Genomic DNA, 23836 nt, shown 5'->3' on the forward strand with positions numbered 1-23836 from the left:
TTCAACTTCAGAGGTAGGCTCCAAAGCCATTGAATTATATATGGTCCAAGATTACACCTAAAAATTTTAAAGAAGGAGTTATAGACGAGGCTGTAGTTGTTAGAGAGGCTGTTCACTTGTTGATAGATAATCTATCCTCCCTCTAACCTAGGGCAGAATTAAATTTAAGAAAAAAACTGTAAAATCTTCGCCCTCAAAACCATTGATTCGTTCTAATAGCCCGAAAAAAATTGATCCTTTTCCTCATCTCCAAAAATTTTGGAAATATAAAAACTTCAACCACGCCAGTCTCAAAATAATTTATTATAAAGTTATTACACTATTCCCTTATCCAATGGTATTCATTCGACATTACGTTGGTCCTCTGTATTAAGTCTTGGCTCTAAGTAAATTAAATCCCGTTTTACTGTTATCCGTTTTACTGATATATGACAGTATCCTTTTTGGATTTAACGTCTATCTAAAAAAATTGCTTATTTAGTCAACATCCCCGTTCTAGCCCTACAATGTTCTCGAACACTAGTACAGCGAAGAAAAAATATATAAATCAGGAGGATCAAAGTTTAACTGAATAGATATTTTCCCATTAGATCATTTAATTGAATACCATTCAGCTAACAGTTTTCGGCTATTATTTCTTCAGTTTTGACTTTCCAGTTATGAATATTAAGCGTAATAGCGACAGCATGTCAATTTAAAAGAAATAAAAATTACTTAAAAAAAAAATTCCAAGAAAGCATTCAATAAAGGAAAATAAAGTAGTAACATAATCTTAAAGGAGCAAAAATTAGCCAAATACAAAGGAGTTAAACTTCAGACACAGTTTACTACGATTTATTAATATAAAACTTCACCGATATTTCTTCAAAAGGCCAAAATGCTCTTAGCACTATAAAATACAGTATTTTTGGTACAAAATGAATCTAAAATTAAAAGTTTGATTTTCTTGCAAAGGGAAAATTCCTTTTTAACTATAGAAAAGGGACAAAAGGAAAGCTCCAACTTTGTAGCCTGACTTCAACTTTCACTGAATACCAAGTACTTTTGATACGATTCCTGTGCCTTAGACTCTATTTTTTAGTAATAATTCAGAATTTTTTAAAAGAAGGTATTATTATTCTAAGAACATATTTTGATGTGGTCTTGGAATGGTCACGTATCTTAAAAATACACAGTACTGATTTAAAAATCATTTCAGCTTCAAAAAGATACAACTTGACAAAATAACTTTAGCCAGTCCTTCTGACGTCAAGCATTAGCAAACACTATTTTTCACCCTATGATGAAGCTAGACAGCTTTTTAATTCATCAAGCGAATCTTGGCTCCAACTTTACTTAGAAACTAATACATTTCAGGCCTTTTCCACTTTCTCCTAAATTTTGTGATATAAGAAAAAAAAAGATCCAAATCGAACTGTTGCTCTGGTAACAAAATTAACAAAATAATTCGAAACACGTTCCCTTCTGCTTTCTAAAAGAATGATTGGTACAAGACTCAGCAGCACTTGGCTTTCTTTTTTTCCAAAGAAAAGATGGAAAGCTAATATTTTTTTTTATTTATTGTCTAAAGATGCTAAAACACTTAAACAAGAATAAAATACATCAGTTAACTATATTCCCTCATAAATATTGAGCTCAAATTATTAGGGAAATACACAAAGCGAATTCAAATCATTTTGGCTTTTATGGTATTATTTTTTATAAGCATTGTATGGTATTATTATTGTTAATCTATCTAATGCTTTTGGATTCGCCTGCCTAAATATTTGATAAGGAATCGGCTCTATAAATAACTACTAGCTGTGGGAAATTTGTAGCACATAAAATATTAATGGTGTCATGGGCTTACATGGCGAATTTTCATATTCTTAAATCAGCACGGAAGGGGGGAGGGACAGCCCCAATTTTATGCTTCTAAATATAAGATCAAATTTCTTTTAGAGTTATTTCTGTCGTAGAGAAGGCTAACACTCCTAACACTATAATTGGTGGAATAGTAGCACTGCCTAGGTAAAGGGTGGAATGACTTCAATGTAATTGTACAATTTTTCCTTAGGTCACTTCCCAGAGGTGATTGTGTCAAAATCCTAGAAGGAACTCACTAAGTTGAAAACAGGCTTGTAGGATCCTTTTAAATTTCAAAGTAACTAGAGAGGAACCCACCCAACCCGACTCTCAAAAATACCCTTCCACAACTCCTAAAAATATTCAAATAAAATTTTTAAATTGCCATTTTGTTCAAAATAATCGAAAGAGCCTGTAGCTATACCTCCAGGTTCGTCAAGATCCTTTAAAGCCTCAGGGACAGAGCTGTAGACTATGTAAAATGCCCATTGTTTTTATATTACGTATGTAACATATAATACAATGGTACTAAGGAAAAACCTTAAGGAAGGTTTCCTTTAAGGAAGGAAAAGGGAAGGTCTAAGGGATAGCATTCACTAGTCCTAAACAGAGAGAAACTATGTGAATGCACGGGATTTACCTATAACGTAAGAAATAAGATAAGATACTATTTCTGAAAAATTACTAGTACAAGCCCAGACGGATCACATTCACAGCTTACAATCAAAAGGCACACAAACATACAAAAAAAAATTATAAAATACAAAAACTCGCAGAATTAAAAAGGGATCAATTGAATAATAAAAAAAACAAGGACAATTTAATCTTGTGACTAAAACCTACAAAACACAATTTAGTAAAAAAAAAAATAATAAATAAAACGCAAGGAAAAAGTCAGGGAACAGTTTTTCAGGGAACAGATAATGGCATTAAGTTACAGAATTGAATGAATGTTGAGGGTGATTTTCAACAAAATAAAAAGGCACTACGTGCATCCTGGTTTGTCAAAAGCGCACCAGCAACATGTTAAAAACGGCTAAAAGTATTAATTTGAAACTTTTAGAAAGCCTTGGGGGATATTGAACCACATTAAGACACTGTATGTATCTTTGTTGCTAAATGAGTGCATTTGTAATATCTCAAGAAAGGCTAAAGATATCAAATTGAAACTTCCACGGATGGATGAGGAGACTTTTAGCTAAATTGAAAGACACTATGTGCTTCCATTAAAGTTAAATATCTGATATCTTAGGATCGTCTAAGGTATTGAGTTTAACCTTCTAGGGAAAATTGGGTAGTTAAAGTTAAAGCTAAGTTAGGTCATAGGACACTATGTGCATCCAGAATGTCCAAAGGGCGTGTTTATTTGATATGAGAGGAGGAGGGAATGGGCTTATAAGGGGAAATAGATTTTTATAGAAAAGATCCTAAAGCAGATTCTTAGTGCGAAACACTTATTTTCAGGCTGATTTGTATGAAACTTCTGACCACGAAAACACGTCCACTTGAAAGTACAGAACCAACAAAAACTTGAATCAGAAAATATTGTTGTCCTGACTCGTGAAGGCATATTTTTCTTCTTTTTTAAACAACAATTAAGACATATTTTTAATGAATGAGGCAAAAACTAATATATTTAACAATATGAGCAGTTTAAACATAGTAGAACATGATTAAATTTTTATAATAAAATAGATGATCATTATTCATCTATATTCACAGTTGTAACAGGATGGGGCCAGGATGACCTTAGTCCTATAATGGGTCCCAAATTAAACAAATTTACAATCGATTGATTTCAATAATTATTCCCACTTCATCATTCCCAATTCCACAGTCCCATTTATCTAAAAATTTTGACCTACATTCGAAAAACAAGATAGTCTTAATTCTTTATCCATTAGCGCGTGTATCGGTGACGGAAGCTGTCACTATAATAGACGAGCTAATTGATGACAAGGGACACATCGATAATTTTTTTTTTTTATTCAGTTGAAATTTTAATTTATTTTAAATTTAAGCTCTGATCGTTTTCGAATAATATTCAAGCCTAATAAACATGGTGGGTACCGACAGCACAGACATACTATTTATTGCTGTTATTAAACAAAAAAAATTATTCAACTGAGAGTAAGGAGCAATATTAAAAATGAAAACAAACATAAATTATTACGGTATATAAGGGAGTCCACCCCTAGTCAATACCTTGATCTTTACGCTTAAGTTTTTAATACTTTCAAAAGAACTATTCATTCTAATTAAATGGACTTTGTGATTCAGGGGTCATTCTAATAGAACTTGAATTAAAATCAAACTTTAGTGAATATTTAGGCGGATGTCGACCTAATAAAAAAAAAGGTTTCAAAAGGACATAAATACAATATCATAAGCATCACCACTCTATAATAGCTCGAATTATTATTGAAACTTTTAAAGGAGCTAATTCAATTCAAAATTAAAGGTTCTGGTGCCCTTTCAAGAAATTGGAGGGCAAGCAGCCCTTCTCTCATTCACACTCATTTTACAAACGTATCAAGCCAAAATTTGGAGGCAGTCAAAATTTGAAGGCAAAAGAGTTAATTGATGACAAGGGAGATATCGATGAAACTTTTTTATTCAGCTGGATTTTTTTTTAAGCTCAGTTCTGATCTTCTTCAAATAATGCCCAAACACAATAAATATGGTGGGTACCACCACAATGGACGTCCTCGCTTTTATTAAATAAACAAACAAAACAATTTTTTTTAACGGAAAGTTATGAGTCACATCAAAAATTAAAACAAACATAAATTGTTACGTAAACAAGGGGGATCGCCCCCTAGTCAATACATTTCTCTTTACGCAAAAGTTTTTAGTCCTTTCAAAAGAGCTATTTATTCTAATCAAACAGCCTTTGTGATTCAGGGGCCATTCTAAAAGAATTTGAAAAAAATTTGAACTTTAGTGTCAAGAGCGAGGCATTGACTTGGGGCGAATTCTCTCACATACATAATAATTTCTGTTTGTTTTAAATTTTAATCTTAATCCATTATTTAATTTCTGATCGTTTTTTGAATAATGCTGGGAAATCTGGCACCCCCTTCATAGAAATGTCCCTTTCGCCATGCAAACCTACTTCATGGAAAATCCTCACACGTAAAACCCCTCCCTTCCCCACCATCACCAGAAAAAAATCCCCTCTAAAAACGTCTGCATAATTCAAAATAACCAATATTTTATGTAAGCCGCGCTCAGATTTCATAGCTTACAACCCTTCCCCCGAAAACTGTGGTGGATTAAGCCGTCTTCAAAGTCATAGTTATTAGATTTTTCAACTATGGTGAACAAAATACCTATGTTAAATTTTGATAGGGGGACTAAGGGGAAAAAATAGCGTGGGAGGGGGAAATTTGCCCTCAAAATTCCTTTGGTCACTTAAAAAAGGGCACTAAAACTTTTAATTTCCGTTCGAATGAGCCCTCTCGCGATATTCTAGAAAACACTGGGTTGATACGATCACTCCTGGAAACAAAAACAATAACAAATAAACACTCATCCGTGATCTTTCTTCAGGCAAAAAAAATCCACGTTTTTAAAGACAGGAGCTTGAAACCTCTACAGAAAGCTTCTCCGACACAGTGAATCTAATGGTGCGATTTTCATTAGTGTTTATAAATTTTAGGGGTGTGTTTCTCCCCTTTTATCAAAAATAAGGCAAATTTTCTCAGGCTCGTAACTTTTGATGTGTAAACTAAACTTGACGAAACTAATATATTTGATATAAGCATATAAACCCGATCCTTCTGATAAATTTCTTGGTATCAAAATTCCGTTCTTTAGAGTTTCAGTTACTTTTAAGCCGGGTCGCTCCTTACTTACATTTTGTTACCACGAACTGTTCGAATAAAACCTGTATTACCCATTAACTTCCTTATTTGGGCCTTTGTTTAAATGAAGGGTATTCTAAGATTAATACCCCCCCTCCCCCTTTTCTATATTTATCTAAGGCCTAATTGAAATTTAGACAATTTGGATATTATAATCTTTTTAATACCGTACCTCTTTTAGGCATCTACCCTCCCCCATCTGCATTATGACCCACCACAATTCATTCATAATAGGTGAAAGAACTAAATAAAAATGAACAGGCATCTGTGGCCTCTCGGTTCAGAAAACTGTGACATTCCACATTTTTGTGTGGGAGGAACTTCAAACCTCTAAAGAAGGGTTTTTAAATATTCTGAATCTAATGGTATTATTTTCATTAAGACCAACTCACTCTTTGGGGTGGTCTCTGCCTTTTTTCTAATATCAAGTAATTTTTTTAGGCCTGTTGCTTTTGATGGTTAAAATTGAATTTAATCAATTTTATGCATTTGGAATAGACAGTACATTGGAATAAGACAGCGCAATAGAGCTATCTAAGTAAAAAGCGCGGATGGCACCATGTATTATTTATTTACTTTTTTATTTTTGACCAGGGCACTTCGTATCGAAGGAGTTGTCGAAGAAACTTTGAATAGAGGACATTCGATTGGAAATTGAAAGGGCTAGTGCCATATTTCAATAGTCGAAAGTGATTGGAGGGCAACAAACACCCCTCCCAAGCCCACCATTTCCCCAAGCACATCCAATCCACTTTTCTAGCCCCCCCCCCAAGTTCTTAAGCGCAAAAGTGACAAGTTATTCCCGAGGGAAAATAAGGTTTTTATGGAAAATGGTCGTATAAACTCCGAAAGGGGATCATTTAATTGGAAATCAGATCTTTAGTTCCCTTTTTGAGAGACAAACTGATCGGGGGCAGCCCCCGCCCCCAAGTTTTATTTTCAACAAATTCATCCAACAAAAATTTTGAGATAGCCAATTGTTCAAAATTAGTCCAAAAATCATATATTAAGGTCTTTAGGGTGAAAAAAATCCCCCAGAGTCAGGGGATAAGGGTTGTAAGTTATGCCCAAGCGGCGTATAAGATTTTTATGGAAGGGGTGATTGTGTGAACTTTAGAAGACGCTCATTTGATTTGAAATGTATAGTTATAGTTCCCTTTTAAAAGTCAAACATAATAGAGAGCAGCTAGTCCCCCTCCCTCTAGTCAGTGGGCAAAGGTTGTAAGTTATGCCCAGCACATATAAGGTTTTATGGAACGGGTAGTTGCATAAACTTTGGATCGAATGGAGCTCATTTGATTGGAAGTTTTAGCGTCTTTTTAAGAGTCAAAAGTGAAAGAAAGGAAATCAATCCCCCCCTCCTCAAGCCTGTAATTCCGCAAATAAATCCGACCGAAATTTCAAGAGAGCTATTTGTTCAGCATTGCTGAAAGGTCTAGTATTAGGGATGTCAACCTCCCCACAGTCTTCAGGACAAAGGCTATAAGTAAGGCAATTAGTTTGTTGTTTAAGCAGAGTATATGTTATTGAGAAAGGTATACATGTTTGAACTTCGCTTTTCAAAAAGACGAAGGGTATTCAGGTGAGCCTTTCAAGAATGTTGAGGGGACTATTGAACTAAAACACCGGTTTCTCACCGATATGAGCCCTTTGATGCCTGTTCAAATAGCCCCGTTCAGAAAAGTATTTTACATTCATCGCATTCAAACGGTTTCTCACCTGAATCCGTTCTTTGGTGCCTGTCCAAATGTGATGAATAAGAAAAGGTTTTGTGACAAACATTACACATAAATGGTTTTTCACCCGTATGCATTCCTTGGTGCGTTTTCAAATGTGCAGGTTGACAAAAGGTCTTGTCACATATGTCACATTTAAACGGTTTCTCACCAGTATGAATTCTTTGATGTGTTTTCATATTGTCAGCGCGAGAAAACGACTTGTCACATACATCGCATTTAAACGGTTTGTCACCGGTATGAACTCTTTGATGTGTGTTCAAACTTGCAGGTTGAGAAAAAGTCTTGTTACAAACATTACACTTAAATGGTTTTTCACCCGTATGCATTCCTTGGTGTGTTTTCAAATGTGAAGGTTGAGAAAAGGTCTTGTCACATACATCGCATTTAAACGGTTTCTCACCTGAATGCACTCTTTGGTGTTTGTTCAAATTTGAAGACTGAGCAAAGGTCTTGTTACAAACATTACACTTAAATGGTTTTTCACCCGTATGTATTCCTTGGTGTGTTTTCAAATGCGAAGGTTGAGAAAAGGTCTTGTCACATACATCGCATTTAAGCGGTTTCTCATCTGAATGCACTCTTTGGTGTTGGTTCAAATTTGAAGACTGAGCAAAAGTCTTGTTACAAACATTACACTTAAATGGTTTCTCACCAGAATGAATTCTTTGATGTGTGTTCAAACTTGCAGGTTGAGAAAAAGTCTTGTCACATACATCACATTTAAATGGTTTCTCACCAGTATGAATTCTTTGATGGGTGTTTAAACTTGCACCGAGAGAAAACGTCTTGTCACATACATCGCATTTAAACGGTTTCTCACCTGAATGCACTCTTTGGTGTTTGTTCAAATTGCCCTGTTCAGAAAAACTTTTTTTACATACATCGCATTTAAAAGGCTTTTCTCCTGTATGTACCCTTTGATGCTGTTTCCAATGCAGCTTTTGAGAAAATAGTTTGTCACATATCTCACACTTAAAGATTTTTTCTCTTTATGAGTTCTTTGATATCTTTCCAATTTTCTATTCTTGTCACTTTGCATGCAACTTTTCAAACCAGTTTTCTGATTTCCTAAACTTTTTCCTTCAGATTCCAATGCACATTCGTTTGAGAAACCACTCGTAGATGTATTCTTTGAAAAAAATAGTGACGTAATTCCCTGCAAGTGCATTCCAGACACGTGTGATGAAAAGTTACCTAAAATATAAAAGTCTATAGAGTAAAAAAACGAATAAAACAAAAAATCAAAACTAAAAAAATACAAAAAAACGCACCTTTCAATATGTTTCAAAAGTCTACAGAGAAAACAAACCCAAATAAAACAAAATTATACCTCAATAAACTGAAAACAAAAAATTAATCTTTCAATGTGTTTTAGAAGTCTACAGATAAAACAGTATATCTTTCGATATGTTTTGACAATTAATTTTATTTTCGATTCCTCTTCTCTCCCTCGTGGTGATACTAATATCAGCTTTTAAAATTAATTATTCTGATGCAATGAAAAATGCTGATGACTGCTAAGAAAAAGCTTAAACTCGGCTTCTGGAACGTCAGAACCATGTCCCAACACTCTAAGACAGAACTGGTCATAAAGCAGATGATTCAATATAAAATTAATATCCTAGCTCTTTTTGAAGTAGGACGGATGGGTATGGGCAAAAAACATACTTTACGGGTGCTGACGAGTTAGAAGAATCGTTCTCCTCCAAGGGCAAAAAGACATTCCCATTTTTGGCCTCATCAAAAACTTTGCCACCCATGGAACATTAGTCTCTCCTAAGGTAAAATTCTGTAAAGGTCCTCGAACGGGACCTAGTTATTCTGTTTATCCTCTTTTCATACCAAGGACCAAACACCAGCAAAACTAAATAAGACCAAAACCAAAAAGCACCAGAACCGTAAAGACAAGGATAAAAGCTAAAGTGCCAAAGTTTGCTGCAAATTTCGCTCAACTACAAAGGTAAAGAGACAATATTTACGTACAACAAAACTGTACAAAAATTGTTTGAGATTCAAAAAATATTGTTTATTATGTTTATCAACAAAAATTCCATTACTTTTGTTCTACTGAAAACTAAATGAATCTAAATAATTTCAATAATTTGCTGCACTTGACACACAAATCAAAATTTCAAATAAAAATTAGATTTTTTTTGACCAGTTTGGATTCCAGTCAAAATTAGCTGGAAATCCAATTTAGTTTTTAAATTGTACTGCCACTCATATCTTCGCCAATACTTCTAATACTCCGACTGCTACTTTTTAGGCTATTTTGGTACTAAGATGGTATAAAGGTATTATGGTGAGTTTTACAGAATATTGAGAAAAAATTTGAACTAAATCAAAACATACTACTTGCATGCAAGCTGTCAAAGGGGCCTATCAGTAATGTCATAAGTGTACGTGTAGTGTAATAAATTGAAACTTGTTGGATATTTTGAGGGGGAGGTTTGACTTACTCAAGAACACTAAGTGCATACTACAACTGCTTTTACTGCTACTACTACTAGTGCTATTGCTGATGCTATTATTGCTATTAAAATAAAAAAAAACTTGTTTTTTAACTGAAAGTAAGGAGCGACATAAAAACTTAAAACGAACGGAAATTACTCCGTATATGAAATGGGTTCCCCCCCCCCCCGCATACCCTCGCTATTTACGCTGAAGTTTTCAAATGTTTTAAAAATTAGAATTGTGGCAAAGAGTCAAACTTTAGCGTAAAGAGCGAGGGATTGCAGAAGGGAAAATCCATTTCATATACGGAGTAATATTTGTTCGTTTTAAGTTTTAATGTCGCTCCTTACTTTCAGTTAAAAATTTACTTTTTTATTTAATTTCTCAACGTTTTTGAATTAATGCATGTTTGATTTTGGCTCTCCGCACATAAATTATTAAAATGAAATTTGCATACTAATACTTTTTTTGGGTAAATGGCTTTCTCTTAATTTTGATCAGACGATTTTGAGAAATAAGGGGTGGGAAGGAGGCTTAGTTGCCCTCCAATTTTTCGGTTACTTAAAAAGGTAACTAGAACTTTTAATTTTTAACAAACGTTATTATTAGTAAGAAATATACGTAACTAAAGAATTAACTTACGTAACAAACTTTTGTATTATTATATTTTTATTATGTATATGAGGGGATTTGTCCCCCCGTTAATACCTCGCTCTTTGTACTAAATCTGAAGTTTTGTCCCAATTCTTTAAGAATGACCCCTGAATCAGAAAGGCCGTAGAATAAGTGGTTGAAATTACTAAAAATATTTAGCATAAAGAGCGATGTATTTATCTCCTCCTAAATACCTCGCTTTTTTTTAAGAACCCCTCATATGCTTAATAATCTCTGTTCGTTTTAAGTTTTAATGCTACTCCTTACTTTCAATTGAAAAAACTTTTTCATGTTTATTTTTTCATAGTTTTTATGGCACTTGGTATTAACCAAGTGACATACAGCAGTCGCCAATTCTGTCGGTCTGTCGGTCCCGGTTTTGCTACTTTAGGCACTTCCAGGTAAGCTAGGACGATGAAATTTGGCAAGCCTATCAGGGACAGGACCAGATTAAATTAGAAATAGCCGTTTTTCCCGAATTGACCATCTGGGGGGGGAGTGGGGGCCCGGTTAATTCGCATATAATAGAAAAAATGAAGTATTTTTAACTTATCAGCGGGTGATTGGATCTTGATGAAATTTGATGTTTGGAATGATATTGTGTCTCAGAAATCTTATTTTAAATCCCGACCGGATCTGATGACATTGGGGGGAGTTGGAGGGGGAAAACCTAAAGTCACGGTTTTGCTACTTTAGGCACTTCCAGGTAAGCTAGGACGATGAAATTTGGCAAGCGTATCAGGGACCGGACCAGATTAAATTAGAAATAGTCGTTTTCCCGATTTGACCATCTGGGGGGGGGGGAGTAGGGGCCAGTTAATTCGGAAAAAATAGAAAAAATGAAGTATTTTTAACTTATGAGCGGGTGATTGGATCTTAATCAAATTTGATGTTTGGAATGATATTGTGTCTCAGAGCTCTTATTTTAAATCCCGACTGGGTCTGATGACATTGGGGGGAGTTGCAGGGGGGAAACCTAAAATCTTGGACAACACTTAGAGTAGAGGGATCGGGATGAAACTTGATGGGAAAAATAAGCGCGAGTCCCAGATACATGATTGATATAATCGGAACTGATTTACCCTCTTTGGGGTAGTTGGGGGGGGGGGGAGTAATTCTTAAAAATTAGAAAAATGAGGTATTTTCAACTTACGAACGGGTGATCGGATCTCAATGAAATTTGATGTTTAGAAGGATATCGTGTCTTAGAGCTCTTATTTTAAATCCCGACCGGATCTGGTGATGGGGGCGGAGAGTTGGGAGGGGGAAACCTAAAACTTGGAAAACACTTAGAGTGGAGGGATCGGGATGAAACATGGTGGGAAAAATAAACACAAGTCCTAGATAGATGATTGACATAAACGGAACGGATCCGCTCTCTTTTGGGTAGTTGGGGGGGGGGGGTAATTCTTAAAAATTAGAAAAATGAGGTATTTTCAACTTACGAACGGGTGATCGGATCTCAATGAAATTTGATGTTTAGAAGGATATCGTGTCTTAGAGCTCTTATTTTAAATCCCGACCGGATCTGGTGATGGGGGCGGAGAGTTGGGAGGGGAAAACCTAAAACTTGGAAAACACTTAGAGTGGAGGGATCGGGATGAAACATGGTGGGAAAAATAAACACAAGTCCTAGATAGATGATTGACATAAACGGAACGGATCCGCTCTCTTTTGGGTAGTTGGGGGGGGGGGTATTTCTGAAAAAAAAGAGGTATTTTTAACTTACGAACGGGTGATCGGATCTCAATGAAATTTGATATTTAGAAGGATATCGTGGCTCAGAGCTCTTATTTTAAACCCGACCGGATCTGGTGACATTGGGGGGGGGGAAGTTGGGAGGGAGAAACCTAAAAATTGGAAAACACCTCCAACGAGTGGAGGGATCGGGATGAAACTTGGTGGAAAAAAAACACGAGTCCTAGATACATGATTGACATAACCAGAACGGATCCGCTCTCTTTGGGGTAGTTGGGGGGGTAATTCTGAAAAATTAGAAAAAATGAGGTATTTTTAACTTACGAACGGGTGATTGGATCTCCATGAAATTTGATTTTTAGAAGGATATCGTGTCTCAAAGCTCTTATTTTAATCCTGACCGGATCTGGTGACATTGGGGGAAGTTTGGGGTGGGGAGATCTAAACTGATGGGAAACGCTTAGATTGGAGGGATTGGGATGAAATTTGGTTGGAAAAATAAGCAAAAGTCTTGCTTACGTGATTTACATAATTGGAACGGGTCTGCTCAATTGCGGGGGGGGGGGTAATTCTGAAAAATAAGAAAAATGACGTATTTTTAACTTACGAAGGAGTGATCGGATCTTCATGAAACTTCATATTTAGAAGGACCTCGTAACTCCGATATCTTATTTTAAATCTCAACCGGATCAAGCGTAATTGGGGAGGGGCAGTTGGGGGGACCGGAAATCTTAGAAAATACTTAAAGCGGTAAGATCAGGATGAAACTGGAGCAGAAGAATAGAAACCTGTCTAAGATACGTGACTGACATAACTGGACCAGATCTGCTCTCTTTGGTGGAATTGGGGGGGGGGTAATTTTGAAAATAGAGGTATTTGTAACTTACGAAAGGGTGACCAGATCTTAATGAAATTTGATATTTAGAAGGATCTTGTGCTTTGAAGTTCTAATTTCAAATTCCGACCAGATCCTGTGATATTCGGGGGAGTTGGAGGGGGGAACCGGAATTCTTGGAAAACATGAAAATTGGAGTATTTATATCTTACGAATAGATGATCGGATCGTAATGAAATTTGATTTTTAGAAGGAATTCATGTCTCAGAGCTCTTATTTCAAATCCCGACCAGATCTTTTGACATTGTGGGGATTTGGAGGGGGAAATTTTGGAAAAACACTTGGAGTGTATGTATCGGGATGAAGCTTGTTGGATAGAATAAACAAATGTCCTTGATACGTGATTGACAGAATCGTACTGGATTCGCTCTCTTTGGGGGAGTCGGGGGGAGGGGTTCAGTGATTTGGCGAGTTCGGTGCTTCTGGACGTGCTAGGGCGATGAAAATTGGTAGGCGTGTCAGGGAGCTGCACAAATTGACTTGATAAAGTCGTTTTCCCAGATTCGACCATCTGGGGGGCAAAAGGGAGAGGAAAAATTAGAAAAAATTAGGTGTTTATAACTTACGAGTGGGTGATCGGATCTTAATGAATTTTGATATTTAGAAGGACTTTGTGATTCAGAGCTCTTATTTTAAATCTTGACCGGCATTAAGCCTCTTATTTTCCGTTTTAAATCAATCTATTGATTCATAGAATTTTGTTAGAGCTCATACCATATGATCTCTTGGCTCTTAGCTCTTCTCGCCTCGTCACAAGTGCCATATGAGCTCTTAGCTCTTGTTTTTTATAGTAATGCTAGGAAATCCTGCGCCCTTTTCATTGAGTTTTTCTTCCCCCACGACATATTCCTCCAAGGAAAGATCCTCCCACATAGCCCCCTCCTTTCAACACAACCCCCCAAACCAAAAGAATCCCCCCGAAAACGTCTATACACTTACCAATAACCATTACTGTATGTAAACACTGGTCAAAGTTTGTAACTTGCAGCCCATCCCCCAGGGACTGTGGGGGAATAAGTCATCCCCAAAGACATAGTTATTATGGTTTTCGACTATGCGGAACAAAATGGCTATCTCAAAATTTTGATCCGTTGACTTTGGGAAAAGATGAGCGTGGGAGGGGCCTAGGTGCCCTCCAATTTTTTAGGTAACTTAAAAAGGGCACTAGACTTTTCATTTCCATTAGATCGAGCCTTCTTGCGACATTCTAAGACCACTTGGTCGATACGATGACCCCTGGGAAAAAGAACAAAAAAAAACAAACAAATAAACACGCACCCGTGATCTGTCTTCTGACAAAAAATACGAAATTCCACATTTTTGTAGATAGGAGCTTGAAATTTTTGCTATAGGGTTCTCTTATACGCTGAATGCGATAGTGTGATTTTCGTTAAGATTCTATGACTTTTAGGGGGTGTATTCCCAATAAATTTTAGGGGGTATTTTCCAAAATAAGGTAAATTTTCTCAGGCTCGTAACTTTTGATGACAAAGACTAAATTTGACGAAACTTATATATTTAAAATCACTATGAAAATCCAATTCTTTTCATGTATCTTTTAGCATATAAATTCCAATTTTTAGAGTTTCGTTTACTATTGAGCCGGGTCGCTCCTTACTAGAGTTCGTTACCACAAACTGTTTTATTACTATTAGCAACACTTCTACTACAACTGTCAACATCTCCTGATCTCGTACATGGCCTCCTTGTACCACCTCCCCCTTTCAGGAGCCCTGTATATGTTTGAAAGTTAGATCTCTTAATTGTATATGCATATAACGTAATGATGCCCCCTTTTTGTAATTATATTTATCATTAGGAAAAATATACTAAACTGCAATTTAAAGAATTTTTTTTTCAAAAAAAAAGCCATACACAGAGGTGAAATAAAATAACTGGAAAGGCCAAAAACAACATATTTCTTGAGCATCTCTTCTCCATCCAAAAGAGCGAAAAATTCTGTCCAAGAACTGAACCTAAATCCATTCTTTGTTCAATGATTTCAGTTAGAATGATTTTTTGAATCGTGTACTATTATATTAAAAAATTTACAAGCTGTACCTAAACAATCCTCGTCGTTTTATCATTATAGTTCTGTGTTTTGTCAGATCATTATAGTATGTTTTATCATAGATATCTCAAAATTTCTATCAGATTTTCTCGAGGGAAAAGTGGCATGGAAAGGGGCTTAGTTGTCCTCCAATCTTTTTAGGTCAATTAAAAATGGCATTAAAACTTTTAACTTCCATTTGAATGAGGCCACTCACAATATTCTATGACCATTGGATCGATAAAATCACCCCTGGGAAAAGAAAAACAAACAAAAAAATAAACAAATAAACACGCATCTGTGATCTTTCTTCTGGTAAAAAATACAAATTTCACATTTATCAGATAGAACTCCTCAACTACAGGTGAAGAACCCTCAACAAAAGGGTTCCTGATACGATGAATCTGATGGTGAGATTTTGATTAGGATTCTATGACTTTTTGAGGGTGTTTCTCCATTTTTTTTTTAAATGATTGAAACAAATTTCAGGCTCGTAACCTTTAATGGGAAAGACTAAACTTAATGAAACTTATATATTTGTAACCAGCAAAAAATCGGATTCTTTTGATGTATCTATTGACATCGAAATTCCGTTTTAAGAGTTTCGGTTACAATTGAGCCGGGTTGCTCCTTACCCTTCATTATCATATACTGTTTGATAATAAAACTTAACAAACCACTGTCAGGTGAAAATTAAAAAATTTTCATGAAAGACTACAAAATAGTTAAGGAAAAATCTGAGCATTGACTTAAGATAAAACAAAAGTTCCATCTTAAGATTAAGTCCCTTTGTCCTATCTTTGTCCAAAATATTATCCAATACATTTCAATCACCAAAAACACAATGTTTTAGATGTACCTTCATTGTTAGAACATTTGGATTCCTGGGTGTCGTACTCAAATTTACATGGTCTTGAAATGCCAGATAAATTAAGCGAAGGAACATTTTCAGGTTTTGGTGACAAAAGATGGTTTGGATAATGAAAGGGCTTCTCGCTGTCACGTGGTAAATCATCTTCAACTTCTAAAACAAAATTTAAATTAAACAGACAAAGAAAAAATTAACAGTAAAGCTTAGTAAGTAAATCTGAAAAATCTGCCTTTATTTTTAGTTACGTGTAAAAATGTAAATATAAAGATATTATATGAATACATAAAATTAGCAGATATGCAGGTTTTTTTAACAAATTGTTTTTAAAACTCTACTTTTTGTAAAGCAAAAGAAAACCAGGAACATTAAACGAAATTCACTAACATAGAAAAAAAAAGTGAAGCCTGAAATTATAGAGGGAAAAGTAATCTGATAGCAAATAGCGATCCCCCCCCCCAACGAACCTTCTTTTTTCCAAATTTGTCCGATACAATTTTTGACATAATAATGGTTTCCAAAATAGACCCATGATAAAATAATAAAAACTCCAGGGTTTATACAGCCCCCTCCCCGGAACCTGGGGACATATAAAGTTTCTATGGAAGGAATGATCACATAAATTCGTCAGGGGCTCATTCTATTGGAAATTGAAAGTTCTAGTTCCCTTTTTAAGAATCAAAAGGGACTGGAGGGCAACTAGCCCTCCTGTCTTCTTGACCTCAAATCCACCAAATCAAATTTTTGAGATAGCCATTTCGCTAAAATAATGGGGACCTAAGCCCCTAAAACCCCACAAATCTGTAATGAGTTTAAGGTCTTTGAAAGGTTTATACTGCGAAATGAACTAAGTTGTGGTTAAATATGTTTAACTACTAATTCTTCGTAGCTCTTTCGAAAATATGGCGCATAGACCATCCGTCGAATATTTTTTTAATTATTCGATTGTAAATTGTTACCAGCAGTTATAACTTTCAGTTTTGGGAGTTCTGCTGCGGTCTCTTCTTGTAAATATGTTTCATTCAAGTCAAGTAAATGTTTTGAAATTCGTGGTATTCCAAGCTTTTTGTATCTTTGCTTTATCTATTCCCGGTGCTTCTGCACAGCAACCAAGCCAATGCCTCTTTTATTTCAATTCTTTACCATCTTCCAAAAAACACTTCTGTAAAGTAACTATACCAAGTTCTTCTTTAATGGCCTTTCTCGTCTTTCAAAATCTTTGAACATAATTTAAAAATTTGACGGAGCACTCCTATTTTCATAATATGTTGAAACATTCACTTGTGATGTCAGTAAGACAAGTTGAAACGCTGACCGTATTTATGCCCGTCTATTCAAACTAATTATAAAACAGTGCAGGAGTTTCTAATATAAAACTGATGGTAAAAACTTCTAGTGGAGACAAATAAAATGATAAAAATATCGTTTTTAAATTAATTAGAAAAAAATTAACAGTAAATTTGTTAGTATGTGTTAAAATTATTAAAATTGTATGTACCATTTTCACAGAAAAGTTGAAATAGAATTTGCACAAAAAAAAAAAACAATTTAGAAAACCAAGACAAGAAATATTTAAAAATAGCAAACTAAGATTATGTTGCTGAGTAAGGGAAATTGATAGAAACCAAAATGGATACCGTAATTCGGCTGAAAAGCCATGTCGCCATCTGGCTGTCGCCAGAAAAGCCATGACTCTTCTATGACTTTTGGCAGGTGTTTCCCCATTTTTTTGAAAATATATAAAATTTTTTCAGGCTCGTAACCTTTGATAGATAAGAGTAAAGTTAATCAAACTTATATATTGAAATCAGCATACAAATTTGATTCTTTTGCTGCATCTATTGGTATCAAAATCAGAATTGGGACAAATTTGAACTTTAGCGTACATTACAAAGAGCAAGATGTTGAGGAGAAGGCAGGCCCCTTCCTATATTCTTAGTATTTAATATATACTTAATAGCTTCTGCCCGTTTTAAGTTTAATTTTCCTCCTTACTTCCAGTTGGAAAAAACCTGTTTTTTAAATTTAACTTCTGGTCGTTTTTTAAATAATCCCAGGAAATCCGATCCCACCTCCAAGGAGAAATACTCTCCCAGTAGATATATTCTCTAGACAATTCAATCCTGGTGAAAATTTACCCAGGAAATTACCCTTAACAACTCCACGCGTAAAATTGAGACGGAAATAAGAAAGCAAGAAATAAAAAATTGTATAGATATTCTAGCGAATTCCCCCAGAGTTTAATTTTCTTTAACAAGTTCAACTCGTGGGAACTTGGATCCGCTCTCTTTGGGGGGGGGGGTAATTCTGAAAAATTAGAAAAAATGAGGTATTTTTAACTTACGAACGGGTGATCTGATCTTAATGAAATTTGATATTTAGAAGGATAATCGAATGACAAAGACTAAATTTGATGAAACCTATATATTTAAAATCAGTATGAAAATCCGATTCTTTTGATGTATAGCATCAAAATTCCAATTCTTAGAGTTTCGTTTACTATTGAGCCGGGTCGCTCCTTACTACAGTTCGTTACCACGAACTGTTTGATTACTAATAGCCACACTTCTACTACAACTGTAAACGTCTCCTGATCTTGTACATGGCCTCCTTGTACCAGTCTCAGATTCAGTCTCAGATTAAATAAAGGATAGTCTATTAGCCTATTTTTATTTTGAACTCTCTTTATTTGGCAGTAAGAACAAAGTGAAGATGGAAAGACGTACAATATTGCATCCCTATCAAATTGTAGATTTTTGATATACAGTTTAGATTCGGGATATCTAACCCTAGATGAAAAGGGGCAAGGATACAACCATAACTGGTGAACTTTATGTTTAGAAAGAGAAATTCAATGGTTGGCTCTGGTATCTGTTTTTTCTAGGCTATACTATATTCACTGATGGGCCTTATTGCATATCTTAATTTCCAATTTATTTAATCAAATTAACTAGAAGAAAAACAAACCAAAGGCTATTCAAAGCAAATCAAAAAGATTGAAAAACATTTCCTGTGTGATGTGGTATTCAAAAAGATTCAAAAAGATATCCGCGTGATAAATATTCAAAAACATTTACGCATAATGTGCTTTCAAAAATGTTGTTAAATAAAAAAAATTAATTTTTTTTAACTAAAAGTAAAACTGAAGTTTAAACTTTGAAGTTGAAAGTTTAACTCCCCAAAACATATTTTTTATTGCCATATACTTGCACCCGAAACTAATAAGATTAAGATAATTTGTAGAAAGCTAAAGATTAAAGAAATGTTTGACTCCATCATCAGCTTACAACTACCTCCTAATACTGAAAGGCCGATTTATAGGGTGATGATCCAAATTATGAAACAGACAATGGAATACGAGCTAATTTATTGATGAAGATCTACTGTGCAGAAGAGAGCGACAGTGAGTAGGAAGAGCCGTATTGGTACCAGCCGGCCTCTTGGGCTTAAACTGCTGGGGACAGGCAGCTCAAGTACTTGCACTTCCCACAAACCAAACAGAAGGGAAGAGAGGATGAAAAAGAAGGATTGCTAGTGCCATCTTGAAGTCAAAGAGGTGAAAGGACTGTGTGCAGTCTGTATATCCTCATACAAATTCTGGAATTGGAAACTGAAAGTGAAAGTGTTTTTTAACGATTAGAAATTACTCCGTGTCCGAAAGGGGTTATTCCTTCTTCAACGACCCACTCTATACGCTAAATTTTGGCTGTTTCTCGCAATTCTACTTTATTAAACAGCAAAAAACTAAGGTGTAAAGAGCGGGGCGTTGAGAAGGGAACAGCCTCTTTCATACACGGAGTAATTTCTGTTGGTTTTAAGTTTTAATGTCGCTCCTCACTTTCTGTCAAAAAAACAAGTTTTTTTATTTAGTTTCTGAACGTTTTTGAAATAATGCACATAAATTATTAAAATGAAATTTGCACATTAGTTCTTTTTTTTTTTGGCTAAATGGCTTTCTCTTAGTTTTGATCCGACGATTTTGAGAAATAAGCGAGGGGGAAGGAGGCTTAGTTACCCTCCAAATTTTCGGTTACTTAAAAAGGCAACTATAACTTGTAATTTTTAACGAAAGTTTTTATGAGTAAAAAATATACGTTACTTAAGAATTAACTAACGTAAGAAACTTCTATATTCTTATATTTTTATTATGTATATGAGGGGGTTTTTCCCCTTGTTAATATTTCGCTCTTTACGCTAAAGCTTAAGTTTTGTCCCAATTCTTTCAGAATTACCCTTGAATCAGAAAGGCCGTGTTGAAATTACTGAAATTACTTGTTGAAATTACTAAAGATACTTTAGCATCAAGAGCGAGGTATTTAGGAGAAAAACCCCTCATATGCGTAATAATCTCTTTTCGTCTGAAGTTTTAATGTTACTCCTTACTTTCAATTAAAATTTTTTTTTCATGTTTATTTTTTCATTGTTTTTTTTTTTTTATAATAATGCTAGAAAATTCTGCGGCCTTTTGATTGAATTTCGCTTCCCCCATGACTTATTCCTCCAAGAAAATATCCTCCCATATAGCCCCCTCCCCTCAACCACCCCAAACCAAAAAAAAACCCTGAAAACGCCTGTACACTTCCCAATAACCATGATTGTATGTAAACAATGGTCAAAGTTTGTAACTTGCCCCCCCCCTTCCTCGGCGACTGTGGGAGAGAAAGTCATCCCCAAAGACATAGTTAGTATGATTTTTGACTCTGCTGAACAAAATGGCTATTTTAAAATTTTGATCCATTGACTTTGGGGAAAAATGAGCATGGGTGGCGGCTAGGTGCCCTCTAATTTTTTGGTCACTTAAAAATGGAACTAGAAATTTTTCATTTCCGTTAGAATGAGCCATCTTGTGACATTCTAGGACCACTTGGTCAATACGATGACCCCTGAACAAAAAAATTAAATAAATAAACACGCACCCGTGATCTGTCTTTTGGCAAAAAATACGAAATTCCACATTTTTGTAGATAGGAGCTTGAACTTTTTTCAATAGTATTCTCTGATACACTGAATGAGATGGTGTGATTTTCGTTAAGATTCTATGACTTTTAGGGGATGTTACCTCCTATTTTCCAAAATAAGGTAAATTTTCTAAGGCTCGTAACTTTTGATGACAAAAACTAAATTTATGAAATTTATATATTTAATATCAGCTTAAAATCCGATTCTTTTAATGTATCTTTTAGTTTACTGTTGAGCCATGTCGCTCCTTACTACAAATCGTTACCACGAACTGTTTGATAGTGAATTTTAATTTTGACTGTCTGACAACCCCAGCAGAAATACGGTTTGAAAACTTGACAGTAAACGTATCACAGCTCATATTATAAACTTACCAATACGGTGAAAACACCACTCGATGCCTTTTTTATGCTATTTTTAAGATATAATAATCGCTTCTATCACAAATTTAAGCACTTTTTGACCGAACCTAATCAACCTTATTATGAATAATTTTGTCATTGAGAAAATGTCGCATTATTTTGTCGAAAACGACCGAGAAAACGGTGCTGAGAATGCGTAATATCATTTTATAGAAAACGACCGATAGCATATACTTTGATTGAAAATTCGTAATTTTCCAAGAGGTCAGAAAATTGCTTAAATTTGACTTTGCTATAGAAGCGATTATTATATTCGTAAAGGGTAAAAAAAGGCATCGATTGGTGTGCTTACTATATTGTTCAGTTAATAATATGAACTGTTTTACGTTTCCTAACTTGACAATCTTAGCAGAAATACGATTTGGTGTAAGCCCTCTAACCATTGATGATTCAGATTATTTCAACTTCAGAGGTAGGCTCCAAAGCCATTGAATTATATATGGTCCAGGATTTCACTTAACAAATTTTAAAGAAGAAGAAGGAGTTAAGATCCATAATGCATAACATGTATCAGGAAGGGTATCAAATACATATATCAATTACGTAAGTATTTAATTTACTGCTTAAATTAGGTAAGAAATTTCAGAGAATATTATAGGACAAGCTGTTAAACTAAATCACAAGATACAAAGTGCAAAGGGTCAATCTGCAAATACTCAAAAATACCTAATGACAATAAGTTAAAATATTTCAACGCATGTTAAGTGGGACATTGAACTAACTTAAAAAGCTCTAAATGCATTTAGGTTAGCTCGGTTGTATCTCAGGAATGGCTTAGAACATGGAGCTGAAGATTATAGAGAAAGTTGAGGTGAATGTTAAAATAAATCAAAAGAAAATATGTGCATCCAAGTTGTCAAAAGGCACACCTGGAATATTTCAGGAACAGCCAATGTCATTGGGTTGAAATTTCTAGGGGATAGCGACATGACCAAAAGGCATGAAGTGTATCCAGCTTTAGAAAGGGTATATCAACGAATTTCTAGAAAAGGGTAAGCGATATAAAGTGAAGTTTTTCAGGGAACAGATAATGGCATTAAGTTACAGAATTGAATGAACGTTGAGGGTGATTTTCAACAAAATAAAAAGGCACTACGTGCATCCTGGTTGTCAAAAGCGCACCAGCAATCAGTTGCTTGCCAGCATTCATTCCGTTCGGAGCTAGTGCGCGCTGGTGGATGCTATTGCTTATTTAGGATATTTGTTCTGTTTGAATTGTTTGAACACTTGCCAGTAAGTCTCTGTTTAATGGATTTTTGATTTGGTTATTAGCCAATCTAGGGGAGATTATTGAATAATTTTATGATGTCTCTTACGAAGTCGTACTTTAATCAGAAACACACTGAGCTTATGAAGAAGATTCTTAGCCTGGAAAAGGGGATTGAGGCTTTGTGAAATGAGAATTTGAAACTCAAAGAAGAAAATACGGTTCTCAAAACCGAAGTAGTAAATCTAAAAAAAGTCTTGTCTTCAAGTTGAACTTGTCTTCAACGTGCATCCTGGTTATAGGGGATAGGGGATAGCGACATGACCAAAAGGCATGAAGTGTATCCAGCTTTTGAAAGGGTATATCAACGAATTTCTAGAAACGGCTAAGCGATATAAAGTGAAGTTTTTCAGGGAACAGATAATGGCATTAAGTTACAGAATTGAATGAACGTTGAGGGTGATTTTCAACAAAATAAAAAGGCACTACGTGCATCCTGGTTTGTCAAAAGCGCACCAGCAATCAGTTGCTTGCCAGCATTCATTCCGTTCGGAGCTAGTGCGCGCTGGTGGATGCTATTGCTTATTTAGGATATTTGTTCTGTTTGAATTGTTTGAACACTTGCCAGTAAGTCTCTGTTTAATGGATTTTTGATTTGGTTATTAGCCAATCTAGGGGAGATTATTGAATAATTATAGGAACTACATAAGGAATGAGAAGTATTTTGAAACCCCGTAGAATTTAAGCATGAAGAGCGGAGAGTAGAAGATTTGGCTGCCCCCCTAATGCACGAAGTAATTTCTTGTCATTTCAAGTTTCAATGTCGCTCTGTACTTTCAGTTTAACTTTAAATTAAACTGCCATTAAGCCTACACTACTCATTAGCCTTAAACTCTCCACGGTCGTTCCACTAAAGCTTTAGTTCTTTCATAGCAACACGTCAAGAACGTGTTGCATAGCAACACTTCAACACTTTAAAAAGGTGCAACGAAGGAGGGGTGAAATCCCAAAATTATTTTGCAGGCTTAGGGCGTTTATTTCTTTTCTTTGGCGGGGAGAGGGGGTCTTTTAAGATGAATTTTTAATACCTCACTCAAAACTAATTTCTATACAACATACGGCCATTTTAAGACAAATAATTTAAAAACAAAGAGTTCAAAAAAAAAGTTTTTCAGAGAA

The 23836-nt window shown here is 35.1% G+C and overlaps 1 protein-coding gene across 1 annotated transcript; it reads right to left on the minus strand.

The window, feature by feature from the left end:
• Positions 1 to 2755: 2755 nt before the first annotated feature.
• Positions 2756 to 17794, minus strand: LOC136028466 (zinc finger protein 665-like). The gene is made up of 3 exons (XM_065706308.1): positions 17707 to 17794; positions 16061 to 16225; positions 2756 to 8435 (listed from the first exon to the last, which is right to left on the minus strand). Exons 1-3 carry the CDS (start codon positions 17792 to 17794, stop codon positions 7387 to 7389), a joined length of 1302 nt encoding a protein of 433 aa, XP_065562380.1. The 3' UTR covers positions 2756 to 7386.
• Between the last annotated feature and the right edge of the window lie 6042 nt (positions 17795 to 23836).

Source organism: Artemia franciscana, chromosome 6, assembly GCF_032884065.1.
Source record: "Artemia franciscana chromosome 6, ASM3288406v1, whole genome shotgun sequence".
Lineage (NCBI taxonomy): Eukaryota > Metazoa > Arthropoda > Branchiopoda > Anostraca > Artemiidae > Artemia > Artemia franciscana.